Source organism: Dendroctonus ponderosae, unplaced genomic scaffold (genome assembly GCF_020466585.1).
Source record: "Dendroctonus ponderosae isolate FM_Combo_2020 unplaced genomic scaffold, Dpon_F_20191213v2 Dpon_F_20191213_1, whole genome shotgun sequence".
NCBI lineage: Eukaryota > Metazoa > Arthropoda > Insecta > Coleoptera > Curculionidae > Dendroctonus > Dendroctonus ponderosae.
In genome coordinates this window covers 30,542,918-30,558,790 of record NW_026017110.1, presented here as the reverse complement: position 1 = coordinate 30,558,790, position 15,873 = coordinate 30,542,918, and the positions used below count along the sequence as shown (strand labels likewise).

The 15,873-nt window shown below is 36.5% G+C and overlaps 1 protein-coding gene and 1 long non-coding RNA gene across 2 annotated transcripts in view; one reads left to right on the top strand and one right to left on the bottom strand.

Moving 5' to 3' along the window:
• Positions 1 to 15,873, bottom strand: part of LOC109541871 (cell division cycle 5-like protein) — a 29,803-nt gene that overhangs the window by 509 nt on the left and 13,421 nt on the right. Inside the window, exons 2-12 of the mRNA XM_019910861.2 lie at positions 14,459 to 14,709; positions 14,006 to 14,196; positions 13,748 to 13,947; positions 12,071 to 12,246; positions 11,795 to 11,992; positions 10,189 to 10,306; positions 9,890 to 10,075; positions 3,121 to 3,280; positions 2,733 to 3,057; positions 704 to 898; positions 138 to 378 (exon numbers count right to left, since the gene is read on the bottom strand). Of these exons, the coding sequence (XP_019766420.1) occupies positions 138 to 378; positions 704 to 898; positions 2,733 to 3,057; positions 3,121 to 3,280; positions 9,890 to 10,075; positions 10,189 to 10,306; positions 11,795 to 11,992; positions 12,071 to 12,246; positions 13,748 to 13,947; positions 14,006 to 14,196; positions 14,459 to 14,709 (2,241 nt within the window). The remainder of the gene's footprint in view (positions 1 to 137; positions 379 to 703; positions 899 to 2,732; positions 3,058 to 3,120; positions 3,281 to 9,889; positions 10,076 to 10,188; positions 10,307 to 11,794; positions 11,993 to 12,070; positions 12,247 to 13,747; positions 13,948 to 14,005; positions 14,197 to 14,458; positions 14,710 to 15,873) is intronic.
• LOC125505422 lies at positions 12,242 to 13,021 on the top strand. The gene is made up of 2 exons (XR_007282158.1): positions 12,242 to 12,693; positions 12,808 to 13,021. It is a non-coding gene; the product is annotated as an uncharacterized LOC125505422 (long non-coding RNA).

Here is a 15,873-nt window from a genome sequence, read left to right as displayed (position 1 = left end):
AAAATGAACTGGTGGCAGACTTGTGCGCGCAAACATGATCACAGGTGAAAATGTTGATTCACTCAGACTATCAAAAATCATGTAGGAAGCAAGAATAAACATTGCTCTAATATTATATGATCTCAGATTGTACAAACCTGTATTCTCCTTGGCAAGGCACTTCTCTCTTGCTCTTGAAGGAACTTGAATGTTTTCAATTCCAGATTAGCTTGATCAATGTTTTCATACATATCATGCAATTGTTTAACTAGCGCCTGTGCTCTTGACTGATAACCTCCCGTCAATATTTTCAGCTTCTTTTCCATTCTTGCGGCTTTTTTAGCTTCTTTCGCCATATGGCCTCGGTTTTGTTCCAGACGTTTTTCAGCAGACTCTAACCTATTGTATGAAGTATAATTTACATTCAAAACATAATTTGTCTTGTGTTGCTGGAATGGTCAAAACCCAGTAGTAGGTAACTCTCATCCTAATAACTTATTCAAACTGTCATTGATAACACCTTATATTTTAATAATATTTATCAAGTAGTATTGAAATAAAACATTTTATCATATTAAAATGACAAATAAAATCACAAAAGTCTGCGTATTAAAGAACCACAATCAAAGCAGATTCTTTATTGTTTCAGAAAAAGTCCATACTTATTTGATTTTGTTAAATAGCCAAGTCATTATCCTAAACAGCAACAATAAGGAACACTTACCGATCTTTTTTACTTGCAAGATTAGCTCTAGTATATCTGTTCTGATTTGGCAAAAACAGTACTTGGCGAAGACACTCTTCCCATACTTGGGTATAGGCATCCATAGGTAGATCGCCATGATTCATTCCTTTTTTCACTACTTCCATTTCTTTTTTCAGCATGTTTTGGGCAACATCAAGTTCTTCAGATTGAAAACTAAATACGAAAAAGCGGAATACGGCGATTCTGTTACTACTAATCAAATTTTCTTATTACGCTAAAGTGACCACACGTCCCGATTTTGGCGGGACAGTCCCGCTTTTTGGTGGACTGTCCCGCGTTTTTTAAAAATGTCTCGCTTTTAAAAAAATATCTGTATTTCTTATTTTAAATGTACAGTAAAAAGTATTACATATAAAAGTATTTTTGCTTTATTTTTTTTTTGATTTTTTTTATTTTGAAGATTTTTTGATTTTTATTCAATAGCGCTCTATTTTGTAGAGTTTCACTTAAAAAGGCTGACGATCTTGAGGTCTGTTATGCGAAAAATTACAAGATACATTTATAGCTTTGTAAAAATTTTACAAAAACTTTTTCAGCGTCGAATTCGGGACAAGAACGAAAATAAATTCCTCCCGCTTTCCCCGAAAACAATTAGGTTTTCTCCAAAACCGATCATAAAACGAAAAGTTTTTAATCGAAAACGCAAAAATACAATTATTTTACGATGATTTTCTTCTTTTCTGATAATAATGGGGGAAAATGACGGAATTTATTTTGCTACAAAATTCGCCGCATTCATTGATTTGCAGGGAACTTTGTCACAAAAACCAAATAATTTAATCCAGTTTTTTACCAAGAGCAAAAGTTTACAAAAAATATTTGGAAAATTCGGCGCCCTCATCGGTCTGGAGATTTTTAAAGTTCCTTAAATTTTCAGGTCATTCCAGTTTTAAAAGTTTCTATTAAGCAATTCTTTCTACCCAAAAATCACATTCATTTTCAGTTTTACTTATACTGACAATCTTTATTTTCTTAAATTAGGTATTTTCTGTGAAAAATTCTACGATAAATTTGACTGGAACATTCGCCTCATTAACCGCTTTGCAAACATTTTTTAAAAACTTTTTGAAGCGTCGAATTATGGACAAAACCCTAATAATTATTTCTGGGTTTTTTTTCCAAAAATATTTCGTCGAACGGAAAAAGCCAAAGTTTATAATCATTTATTGGGAAAACTTTTGGAATCTGGGGTTTCTTCAATTTTAGGTCAATATTTCTACAACACTGTCTCTAAACAGAAAAACCGCGTTTTTCCTAACGTTTTACTGTAAATAACTGTCAAAAAGATTAATTTTATGCAAAAAAATTAAGAGATTGATTTTACAAGAAAACTCGTCGACTTTCTATGGACTCAGTTCTGTTGATGGAAAAATCTAGATTACTTTTTTTAGTTGTTTGAACTAAGTAGTAAAATGTTACTCAGAAAAAATGTTGATGACGGGTCTCGTAAAGCTTTAATAAATGTCTTATTAACCGATGTTGATAACTCAACCAGCGACAACAACTCAATAGCGCCATGCAACACAGTGTCCAGGCTTAGTCTCGGGTGTCAAATGCCGTCGTCGTTCGAAAAACGATACTTTTTCGCCCTTGTATCGAAAACAACAGTGACCAATTCATGTCAAATGTGTGTGAAATATTTGATAAGAAATTACGATGTTATTATAATTTCTTTTAAATATTTTTATGGTTACCAATGATTAATAATAAATACATTTTTATACAAGTATATGATATATACAATAAAAAATATATAACTAAATTGTAATTCTCATTTCATCCCATGTGCCCCGCTTTGTCTCAATGAAAATGTGGTCACTTTATATTACGCGTATGTAACTTTTTTTACCCGTAAATAGTATTTAAATCATAAACTTAAGGTGGCGAAGAGAAATTTTTCAATCTGGAGATGAATAATGTATTAATTGCCTTGATAAGTGTTTGTACCATTTGTAAAATCCTCAAGATATTCTCAATTCTCACTTACTTGTCATACGGATTCTCCTCCATGAAAGCCAATTGCTGAGCATGAATTTTGCTAGATTGCTTTGACTGCGTGGGTTGTGGATTTTTTATATTATCGTACTGTAGCATAGTAGCCATTTCTAACTTGATTAATTCTTCAGCCTTCTGAAGATCTGTTAACGAGTAACTCTCATTCGGAGGCCGCAGAACCGACAAGTTTACTTCCTGTGGTCTAGGAAAATCTCTTTGAATCACTTGAGATCTAGATGCAAGTTCTTTTGCAGCTTTAGCTTTCATCTCCTCCTGATATCTCTTGTCCACATCTGCTTGGTCTTCAACCGACCTTTCTGAAATATTGAATTAAATGAAATCACTTCGCAATACAAAATTTGGATGAGAATGGATTATACCTTGCGCCTGTTCTGGAATCGTCTGATCTTCATGGTCGGGAACAACAATTTCATAATCATTTTTCGGTTGTGGTAAACTACTAAGACCCATTTTCAATTGTTGCTTTAGTGACGCTTGATACATCAGATGTTGGGCTGGGGTATCACCAACATTCAAATGCTAAAACCGAAATAATTTTAGGCTATAGCACAACCCAATTTATCATACAGGATGAGCTACGCCCAAAGCTACCACTAGGTTCAATTGATACTAAGAACGTTAATGAGAAAAGTGTCAGTCCCACGTGTAATTACACACAGGGTCCCGAAATGAAATGGGAAGATTTCGCATATAATTTCATGGTATAAAATTTTCTTTTTATTAACTAATTAAGATCTTAATAAAAAGTTAAAGAATAGTCGTTCGGTATACAATTGAAAACACTATTTTTTTAATACTTACATCAGTCAAATGGCATCCGTTTCGATTTATGCATTGCAATCGATTCAATCCATAAATTTTTTTTTAAAAGTTATATGCTTAAATTTACTTTCCCGGATTTACTACCTTTTTTAACAATAGTACTCTTAACCAGAATGATGGACTTCTTATTTTAATCAATAATAATATTAACGTTGAAAGTAAGCATACAATTACACCAATATCAAATGTCGCTTTGACGAAGGTTCGATTTAGAGTAGGTAAAACATCTTAGAACGTTGTGACTGGTTACAGATCACCCTCCACGTCAGAACAGCATTTTGTGCAGGATCTTGAATTTTTTTTACGTAACCTTCAATGTGAGGATTTTATAATTTTCCTCGGGGATATAAATATAAACATTTTGAATCATAGCTTGATGATTGCAAATTTTTACCTGGCCGCTCTTTTGTCGTTGGGTTTTACATCATCCATAAATACATATACTAGAGTTACAGCCGATACCAAGTCTTGCATAGACCATATCTTTGTTAAACGGAACCAAAAAAACGCTAATTTAAACCTGTATTCTGCAGTCATCAACAACATACGACAGACCATTATCCAATTTATCTACAGATTTCTAATAAAGACCACGTTAGAACACTACCCATAAAAATCTCAATGAATAAGTTTGACCACATAAAATTAAAAAACTTGATCAGCCGGGAATCTTGGAACGCTATCATATCGGAAAGAGAACCACAAATAGCATGGAACTTATTTTACAATAAATTTAGCGCCATATATAACAAATGCAGAAGAACAAATGTGTTAAGGAACCAAAATAAACAAATGTAATTATAACTTCTATAAAATGCCGTGATCGATTAAAGAAAATAATGATAAGGGATAGAAACAATGAGTTTCTTATTAAAAGATATAGAACATATAGAAACCACCTTAAATAAATTATAAATGAAGCTAAAGCCAGATATTATCGTGAAATTGTTAGTGTCAACAAAAATGATATTAAAACAATTTATAAGATTATAAATGAAGCAACAAACTCAAACAAACAAACAAAATAACGTTGACATTAATATATTGGATGGTAGAAATAACAAAAAACCCTTTGAAAGCACAAAACAGATGGCCAACTACTGTAATGGTTATTTTATCCAGGTAGCACAACAAATGGCAGCTAAAATACAGCCATCTAGAAATTACAACAGCTGCAGTAACTCTTGCATTTCTCAGAACATGTTTCTTAAACCAGTCAGTGAAGATGAGCTTATCCTGCGTATAGCTTCTCTTAAAACAATAGTTCTCCAGGTCATGATGGCGTTAGTTCCAAACTTGTAAAGGAGTGTCATTTGTACTTAATTGAGCCACTCACACACATCATAAACCTAAACTTACTGCAGAGCAGTGTTCCCTGCGATTTCAAAAAATCAATAGTGGTACCAATCCACAAGTCTGGCAGCAAAACTGAAATCAGTAATTATCGCCCAATAAGTTTAATCACCACTTCCGCTAAGTTGTTTGAAGACTGGATTAAGGATAGACTATATGATTTTTTGGTTAAGTTCAAAATTTTAAATGAAAATCAATTTGGTTTCCGAAAGGGCACTGATACAACGCATGCCGTATTTAAACTTGTTGAAAATTTATCAGCAGATAAAGAAACTGAATATTTCTTGTAGAAGGTTACAAAGAAAGTTAGAAAACAGGTTGTGTCAATACCGCCTATTAGAAAGGGACTAAGCGATTGGGCTCGTGATCATTAATAAAAGCTCTATTTGCTGAATATCTGGCAGACGTATTTGTACCAAACGACATACAAAACAACGAACACCATAAACCACCGGTTGCAGGCAATATTTCGTCCTCCATTTCGATCGACATAATTGCTCCTGTTACTCCAAAAGAAGTAGCAGAAGAAATTAATAATAATCTCAGCCCAAAAATCCCCGATCAAACCACTCTACAATTGATCAAGTGCACCGAATAACTGATGTAATACAGAACTCACTAGAAGAAAAGAAAGTATATTCAGCACTATTCCTCGACGTATCGCAGGCGTTGATCATCGCATGATTCCGTGTGGGGTTACTAGTCTTTCATGGGGCGCCGCCCCAGGTGGCGAATAGGGAGATGGGTGGTACCGCGGAAATCAAATACTCGGGGCGGACCAAAACTAGCACCCAGGATACGACGGTCTCCATGTTAGGAGCGGTAATCCGACAGCGTCAGTTCTCCACGTAGGAGCGGCTGAAAACATAGTCCGGAAAGGAACGGGAAACTACCTGACTGATATGAACTCCCCAAGACATCACAATGGATACACAAAATCAAGCAACGGCCCTCAGTCCCGGGCACCCCTTAAATGGGGAGAGGGTGCTAAGAATCCCCCGGTCTTCCAATGATGTCTTCAAAGTGAAGCAAGAAAAGAGAATTGGCACCTGGAATGTGCAAAGTATGTACCAAGTCGGAAAGACGGCAAATATAGTGAAAGAGATGAAACGACTCCAGATCGACATAGTAGGATGCAGCGAAACAAGATGGCCAAACTCCGGCCATTGCATCATAAACGAACACCACATAAATTTCTCTTAAGATAATACAACCAGAAACAAAAATGGAGTAGCAATAATTCTTAATAACCAAACCAACATGACCGTAAAAGGATTCATCCCTGTGTCGAATAGAGTCGCATTAGTCAAGATCAAGGCTAAGCCATTTGACCTTAACATCATACAATCATATGCACCGACATTCAAAACCTATGAACAGGAAATAGAGGAATCCTATGAACAGGAAATAGAGGAATCCTATGAACAGCTCAGAACATAATTATGTGCGACATGAACGCTAAGATCGGACAGGGAAAAGTTCACGGTGTGGTTGGTGGTTTTGGATTGGGAGCGAGAAATGAGAAGAGAACGATTAATAGAATTCTGTCAAGAAATGGACATCACAATCATGAACACTTTTTTTAAACTACCTCCCAGAAGACTGTACACTTGGAGATCCCCAGCTGATAACAACCATAGAATCGTGAGGAATCTAATCGACTGTGTGATGATAAACAGGCTCTTACTAAACTTCGACTAAAAAAAAAAGTCAAAAAGAAACCAAGTGCTGACATGCAGAAACTCAAACAAGACAACGTACTCCAGCAGACAAAAGAGAGACTAAACAAGGAACTCAAATCTGAAAACAGCACAACAACGAAACAGAAATGGAAGACCTGTGGAATAAAATAAAAATATCTACTAAAACCGGATAGGATGCTGAAAAGACAACAATGGATGACATACTTTATCTTAGAACTTATGACAGAAAGAAGACAACACAGAAAAAGGGACAATGTAAAATACAAGGAACTACACAGAAAAGTGCTAAGAGCAATTAAAGAGGCTAAAGAACGGTGGCTGCACGAAAAATGTGTCGAAATCGAAATCTTACAAGAGAAGCACGACAGCTTTAACCATCATACGAAAATATGGATACAAGAGACGGGGTCCAGGGATAATCTTGGACTCGAATGACATCATTACCGAGACTGACAAAAAACTCACAAGATGCAAGCAGTACATGGAGGGTCTTTTCGAAGACGAAAACATCGACAATGTACCCGCAGTGGTTGGCGGTCAGCTACCAAACGACTAAAAAACAACAAAGCTCCTGGGCCAGACCAGATCCATGGAGAAGTCCTCAAACTACTAGACACAGACCAGATAAAACTGCTGACCAATATCTTCAACAAAATTTACAAGGGCGGTCATATGCCAAACGACTGGCTGTTGCCAACATTCATCCCGATTCCCAAAAAGACAATCGCAACTAAATGCTCAGACCACAGAATAATCAGCCTGATGAGTCACATCCTAAAAGCCTTTCTTAAATCATCCAAGCACGCGTATTTGAGAGACTCGACGAGAGAATAAGTGACACACTGTTTGGCTTCAGGAAGGGACTTGGCACCCGAGAGGCCCTATTCTCCCTACATCATCGGCAACCTACAGTTTACCGCTAACAATGTGGTTCTCGCAATGGCCGAGACAGTTACATACCTAGGATGTACCTTGAATAAGGACTGGGATCACTCTCGAGAAATATAGATAATAAATATATAAATAAAATAAAATATAAGTAAGATGCCGAATCGAAAAAGCAAGAGGTACATTTAATAAGATGCGGAACATACATGCAACTAAACATTCATACTAGAATAAGAATTTTGAAATGCTATGTACTCTCAACCCTCCTATATGGGGCGGAAGCGTGGACTCTCACTGATGACTCATGTAAGCGCATAGACGCATTCGACATGTGGTGCTATCGCCGCATACTCAGAATCCCATGGATACACCATGTCAAACAATATGGTATTACAACGCATCGGTGGACAACTAGAATACCTACCAAATGTCAAACGCAGAAAATTGGAATACTTTGGGCACATCATGCGAAATGCAAAATAGCACCTTCTTCAACTCATCCTGCAGGGGAAAATAGAGGGGCGAAGGTCAGCAAGACGCAGCCGAATAACGTGGCAGCGAAATTTACGAACATGGACCGGAATGACATCAACAGCTTTATTCAGAGCGGCAGTGAATAGAGTAATTTGGACCAAAGTGATAGCCAACATCCACAGAGGATAGGCACTTCAAGAAGAAGATCGCAGGCGTTTGACAAAGTATGGCATGAAGGGCTAGTCTACAAACTAGGTAAAATGTTACTCCAACCATACGTGAAACTTCTCGCTTCATATATCACTAATAAACTATTGAGAATCAAGCAAGAAGGAGCTTCCTCAGAGTTAGAGGAAATCCAAGCGGGTGTGCCGTGCCACAAGGGAGCGTTCTAGGGCCTGTCCTGTATTTACTTTTTACCAGTGATATACTCCACACGAAAGAAGTTACAATAGCAACATGCGGATGACATAGGATTAATGTCAACTGACACAAATCGAGTAACAGCCGCACAGAGACTACAGAAAGCGAGCGATGCTGTTTCTAAATGGACCACCAAGTGGAAAATTAAACTTAACGGAATTAAATCGACCTATGTTAACTTTACCAACCAACATTACACAGATCCCGCAGTAATAAATATTAATGGAACCCGCGGCCCATATGCAAATACTGCGAAATACCTTAGTATCACTTTGGACACTAAATTAAGATGGAATGAACATGTCAGAAAGAAAGTAAAAGAGTTAAAATCTAAAATTGAGCAATATAGATGGCTGATTGGCAGGCATTCCAAGATGACTTTGCATAACAAACTTTTAATTTATAAACAAATTATTAAATCTACATGGCTCTACGGTATTCAACTATGGAGACGAACAAAAAGCACACACATAAAAAAGATTCAAACGGTCCAAAATAAGGCATTACGTGAAATAGCCAATGCCCCATGGTTCGTCAGAAATAAAGATCTTCACAGAGACCTTGCAATCCTGACTGTTGAACAGACAATCAAACGGTATGCAAAGAAACACCAAGCTAGACTACAGCTACATCCGAACGCAGAAGCCCGCCAGCTGCTAGATGATCAGAATTTATACCGCAGATTGAAGAGAACGAAGCCCTTTCAATTGAAATAGTGTGTTAAGGGCAGACCATAGTGTGCGTGTAAATATTGTCTATCTTCTGTGAGGCTAAAGCTTGGAAAGCCAATGGACTGACTTAGTCAACTATTCTGATTTTAAGACAACAGATAAAAACTGATGGTTGGTCATGCTTGACTAGTTTTAATAAATAATATTAAATGAAAAAAATATTTTCTAACGATTGACCATATCTAGCGCGTCGATAGCCAGACGGATTATTTAATTATTTCGGGAATGAAAACAGAATGCGGTGTTGCCACGTATTTTTGCGTCAAAGTTTGAGTTAGATTGTTTGTGTTAGCAGGTTGAAGTTATTTTTTTAATGAAACTAAAAAAATATATAAAAAGTAAAAGTTAATAACCCGAAAAGACCTAAATAATCTAAACCGACCCAAACTGAAAGAATCTACATGCTAGGTGTCCAAGAAAACAATTTCCATGAACTTAAAACGTTTTGCGCAGCATGCCGCTCGAAATGTAAGTGAAAAAATGGTGATTTGCCTCGAACTTTGTGAGTGTTTTTTGGCTTAATTTATGGATCATCCAGGAATTTTTCGCTGAAACTGCTCAATTTAAGATAAAACCAAAAAAAAAAACAAAATATCGGAGGGACTCAAACCACCCGATCACCAAATATCCTTCTGAAGCTTAGCCTCTGTATGAATTATAATTAGCCTATGATGGCGCCGATGGCGGTGCCTTAACACCGCCCGGCTATACTCAAGATGAAGCGAAAAACTTACCTCTTCCAAATTAATGTTTAGTTTATCTCTAATTGATGGAGTGACATATGCAGCTGCAGCGCCACCAACTGGAAGCATTGCTCCACTTTTAGGAGTCATGAAACCTACACTTCCTGGAGTAGCGCTCCCGTCGCTTCGGATTGACCTAAATGGAGTAGCTAACACGGTGTTGGGAGTAGCAACCACCTATAAAAATTGTATATAGTGCCAACTGCTTCGAAAGACACTCTTTAACAACATTGTCCAGTTCAGTTAAATAATGAATTTAAAATAGAGCTTCAGTAGGATAAATAACTGACCTGTTGTTGTGGAGCAACACCACTAAAATCAGAATTGTGAATGGTGGTATTTAATCCACCCTTAAGAGGAGTATCAACATGCGTGAGAGCCATCACGTTCTGAGCTTCTTGCATAATTCTAGAAAAAAAATATAAAATAGTATATTTACGTTGACAATACACTATTAACAATGATTTACTCCTATTTACATTATTTTTTAAACTAACAGCGTGTCCGGGAAATGGTGCGTCACTTTTTCGAAAACTGAATAATAACTGAACAACAGGGCGATGTTCTTAGGTTAGATTTTTTAAACTAATTACCTGGAATAACTTTTTTGTTGTTTTTGGTGTTAAAGGTGTTGAGCTCACCCATGGATATGTACTTAATACCCTAAACTTTTTTGTTTTTTGCTTTCTGTTGTGTGTGGCTTCAAAAGCTAAATGAGCGCTCAAAATTGCGTAGTAAAGCTTTACTTGTCACATCTCTTTAAAACAAGCCGCTTTTGAGAAAATCTACTTTTTAAATTGCCTTGTACGATGTAAATAATAACACACGATAAATTATTTCCAAATTAAAAAAAACTGCCATGAAAACAAAAGCTCTGAGAATTAATGATTACTTATTAAATATTTAATTAGCTAATGAGTTAATTAGTAAATAAGAAATTTAAATTTTTTTTCTCGATAACGAAGCTTTCTGTCGAAGGAAGTTATTCGTTATAAAATCTTGGACCCATTGAGCACTTTCCAATGGTATTTTGCCCAACAGCTTTCATAACTTCGATGAAATAGCGAAAATGTGGTTTTCAAAAAACTGCAAATACATCGATAACCAAAAGAGCTGAACTGAATCTAATCAGTCAATTTCGTCTCTTTTCAAGAAAGCGTACAGATAGCGTATAGATTCTAGATTCTTTCCAATTCTGTCCGTTGCCCTGGGGATGAAAGGCAGAAAGACCCCTTGAGTGGTCGTACTCTTTTCGGTACGGTTCACGCCTACTGCTCTTTTGATGACAATATGAGAGTATCCATTTTGAATGAAAGCCCTTTCTAAATGGTGTAGTACCGCTGTTAGGTGTTGTGGTCGGTCATCGACACTGATTAGCATGTCCGTTGATTCCAATCTCAGATCCTTAATTTTGCTAATAAAATGTTTAGACTATCTGATATATGTGAGAGATCACAAGAGAGACTAGATATTTTCCCACATTGTATGTGGGTGATTTCGGGGCACTGATAATCGGTCTAAGTGGGACCCATTGCTTGTGAATTTTGGGTAATCCATACAAACGTGGTAGAAGGGCTTCTGACTTAATGATCTTCTTCATGACGATATCGTTCAATTAATCTACTACATGGGAACTTAACAACAAACAACAGAATACGCCCGAGGAACCCCTCAGTACAGTATAAGCTCTCAAGCAAACCACCTCTGAAGATGTAGGCAACTCGTGTTTACGAAACGTTAGGTAGAAATTCTTTGTACGATGGCCTAAAAACTCAAAAAACTCACAAGTTTCCAGGAATGGCCTTGAAAGCTTATCTCGATTTATAAAATTGAAGTAATTTTTGTTGTCATAAAAAACCATTTTATAATTGTTTATCATAAAAAACGCTGCATTACCTATCTGTTTGTGGAGCAGGTGTTCTTGGAGTAGCAGCGGCATGTGGAGTCACAGTATAGTCATTCAACAATGTATCCGTAGAATCCACGCCACTCTCAGACGCAACTTCGCGGGCTACTTCACTTGCTTTTCCCAACTTAACCACTTGATGTAGTTCCTGATCTGTGATTTGAGGTGCTGGAAGCACCAGCTTAGATCTGAAACCAAACAGAACGGTTTAGTTTAGTTGAGACTTCTCCTGTGCTCGATGACAAGGTTAGATTAATTAATTTTACCTTTTCCTAGCTGGTTCCTGGTTTTGAAGCATCGCCTCTGGAATGTCATTCTCCTTTCTCTGCTTCAACTTTTGCTTATCTTTGTTCCTCTCTTTTTCTTCTTGTTCGCTACGTAAATCACCATCCAGTTTTTGTTGTGTCATTCGGGAAAAATCGGGCGCCATTGGGTCCAACGCCTGAAACAAATGATAATGCACACTTTTGACGAACAAATAAGGGCCCTACAATTTGTTTTCACATTCTGTCTGGTCATAACAAATCCATCAGCAGTCAAAGTTTAAACTTACACAAAACGCGCCGAAGCGACGAGTTTTGGCTGATCGTAATGTGACGTCACGAAGCATGATTCTACTCCGCCACATTCATCGCTTATACATGTTTCCATGCTCTAATGTGAATATTGTGTGTTGGTTTGCTTGTTTCTCAATTATTGAAAGTAAAATGGCTTATAAGTACTGTATGGTGCCGCAGTGTACAAGTACCACTACGTCTACACCAGAAAAACATTTGTAAAAGTGCCATTGAACGAAAAGAAACGGAAATTGTGGTTGAAAGCAGCGCGGCGAAACTGCACCGATCTTTCTGCAAAAAGCAACATTTATGCCTGTGAGGATCATTTCAATGTAAGATCGCATAAAAGCAATAATATTTATAGGGTTCTTAACACTGTGTGTTCGTTAGATTTAGATTTCACTTTTGTTTCATTATGTGCAAATTTTATTTATTTTATTTCACAGCTTGAAAAAGGCATGGAAAATTTTATGGAGTGGAAATGATGGGAGTTCAGAAAAGAATGAAAAAATATGTTGTTCCACTCCACAGAAACTTGTCTGCCAAAAAGACAGAAAACGAAGTAGTGACGCTCCTGTACGAGCCGTAGTTTTGAAACGTAATAGACTTAACATTATAAATGACGCTTTAGATGCAAGACTATACCTGGGTATAAATAAAGGTTTATTTATAATTAAGCTAGTTAGAGAGACTACAAAATTGGGTTTTGTAAATATTTATCCAGTTCTTCAAAAAATATGCCTTAACAAAACTTTTGCTGAACTAGGTGATGATTTTGAATTTTCCGCAAATACAACGAGTAGAATTTTTGCAAACAATCTTCCATTAATTAGCGAGATGTTAAAGACTTTAATAGTCTGGATGCTACCTAATAAAGTTAAAAAACGTCTAAAAAACCTATACATTTTCGTGCACATTATAGTAAAGTTTACGCCATAATCGATTGTTTAGAAATTGAAATTCAGAAGCCGTAAGATCCAGTCAAACAAACTCTTACATGGTCAGATTACAAGAAAGCTAATACCATAAAGTATCGATGTCGTCAACCACAGATGGCACAATAACTTATATTTATTATGCCTTAAATGTCAATGTCTTAAATAAGCTTAGCTTGATCTTATGCAATATGCAAGTGAACATTCTGCTGGTTATGGGCATACAACTAGCGTAGGATTTGTGCCACTCTACGTCATAGCCAGTAAAACAACGTTCTCGTGACGTACTTTTACAAGCAAATTTGGTAACTTTTGTTCCCTTTTTTTGATAATATTTTTTAGAAATTTTCTTTGGGCATTCTTCTAAACGACCCTCACGCTATATTTGAAAAAAGTTTCAACCAAAAAAAAAGTTTGTGCAACGACTCTATTAACTTAAGACCAGATGTACCTCATTGGAAGTGTCATAAAAACCTAGCGCTGGACGTTTCTCGAAAGGAATTTCCGCATTGTAATCAACTCCTCTCTTCTTGCGTCGACGTGGAGCGACCTCGATTCCAGCAGCTCGAAGTTCTCTTCTTTTCTGAAGCGCAGCAAGTCTTCTAGCTTCTTCGAGTTGCTTTTCTCTGGCTTTACGCTTAGCCTTTTTACCTGTAGCGTATTGAAAATTAGGTAAACTATATTTGTTTAACGTAAAACTCGGTCGTACCTTGAGTATTGGCTAGCCGAGCTCGAGCTTCTGACAACATTTCGAGTTCATCTTCGTCCATATCTTTCGGGTCAGGCCTTGCCGGTTTGGTTTCGGGATTTGGGTCGATTTCTCCAGGTTTAAGTTTCCTGGGATCATCCCCATCATCTCCATCTTCTTTCTTTTGAGCCTGATCTAACAAATATTCATATCTGAAAACAACAAAAAATATCTAGTTTTTTGTAATACAATTGTGTTTGTGTTGTAATATATTTTAAATAATTAATTTAATGAGTAATTGGCGCCATTTCTTTAATTTAGAGAATGCGGAACGAATGCTATAAAAAATTCTAATAACGCTTTCTTCACACTCGTCACGTAAGCTTCAATAATCCTTTAAAATGAATTATGCCAATTTTGCATAATCCTGCAGACATTATATAAAGAAAACCATTTTTGTGCAATTTTCCTCACCTTTCCAAGCATTGAGCAGCTGTACGTCCTATAATAGGTGCTATAGTTCGCCATTGAGTCGGCATAAGCTTAGCCAAGTGCAAAAGCTTTTCATCTTCTTCACGAGACCATTCTGTTTTCTTTATGCTTGGGTCCAGCCATTCGAACCAACGAGCCTTGCATTGTTTAGCGGATTTCCTATGGAGGAGTGAGGCAATTCGAGACCATTGGTTTTTACCATATTTCATAACAGCCGCTTTGAGAATTTCATCCTAGAGGAAAAATTTGTGATACATTTATTCATGATTCTTTATTTAAAAATATACAATTTGCTGGGTTCAAGTAAACGTATTATCTTGTTTGACACTATTGACGGGTTTTTGCAACAAAAATAAATTGATCAATAAGTGATAGCGGCATTAAGGCACCATCAAATTAATATTTCGCTTGTGTTCTACAGCAAATATTACATGAACACAATATTAGTCTGCAGTCGCAGGCATCATAGTAAGTAGGTCGGAAACATTTTTGAATTGTTGATTCATTTACGGTAAAGTAATTCAAAAACCTTTTTATTTTTCGACAGAGCAATCCCATAGCGACAGTCAGTGCAGCCTCGTACGCGTAGGGTCCCATTTGTCTATGTAACCTCAAAAAGTTTTGTTCTTAAATTTGTGTGTGTTTGTTAACAAAAGGGTAAGTATTTTCTACAAAATCAATTTCCAAGCATAAATTATGGGTTTACTCAATTCCCTAGCCTACAAATAGCCAGTAGATAAAAGCCAAATAACAATAAAATGATGGTCCATCTGTGCCTACCACTTAGGACAGTTGGACCAATATTTCGTAGGACAGACGGAACATCATTTACTTTTGCTTACTTTTCTAATTTCAGTATGTTAATCACGATTTTTACTGTGTACATTCGAAAAAATTCTAAAGAAAGAGGCCAGTGGAGTTAGGAAAACCTGAAAAATGCTGGATTAGCAATCGACAATAACAAAATGGGAGTCAAGCATGCTGCTGACTGCTTGAACTTTTGGGATTTCCAAATCCACTCTGAAGAGACCTTTAAAATCCCGTTACTTGAAGAAGCACTTTCGTTTACGTCCTGAATCATTACTCGGCGAATAAAATGAAATTAAACTAGTCTATTGTAGGTGGTATATTATTCAGGGTGAGTCAAAATTGGCGTCATTCCTTTTAAGGGGTGATAGAGGCTCTCTTGGGGAGTACCAGAAAAATATTGAAATTTTCTTTTTCGAAAATTTCTAGAAGATATTACCAGTTGAAGATCGAATTTCAACTTTGTTATTAAGAGTTATTTTGAAAAAATTCAACGTTGGATTGGCAGCCTATTGGAATACTTAAGCATTCAAAAAGAAAAATTACGATCTTTGCTTCAAATTACAAAAATTTTTGATATCAAAAAAGTT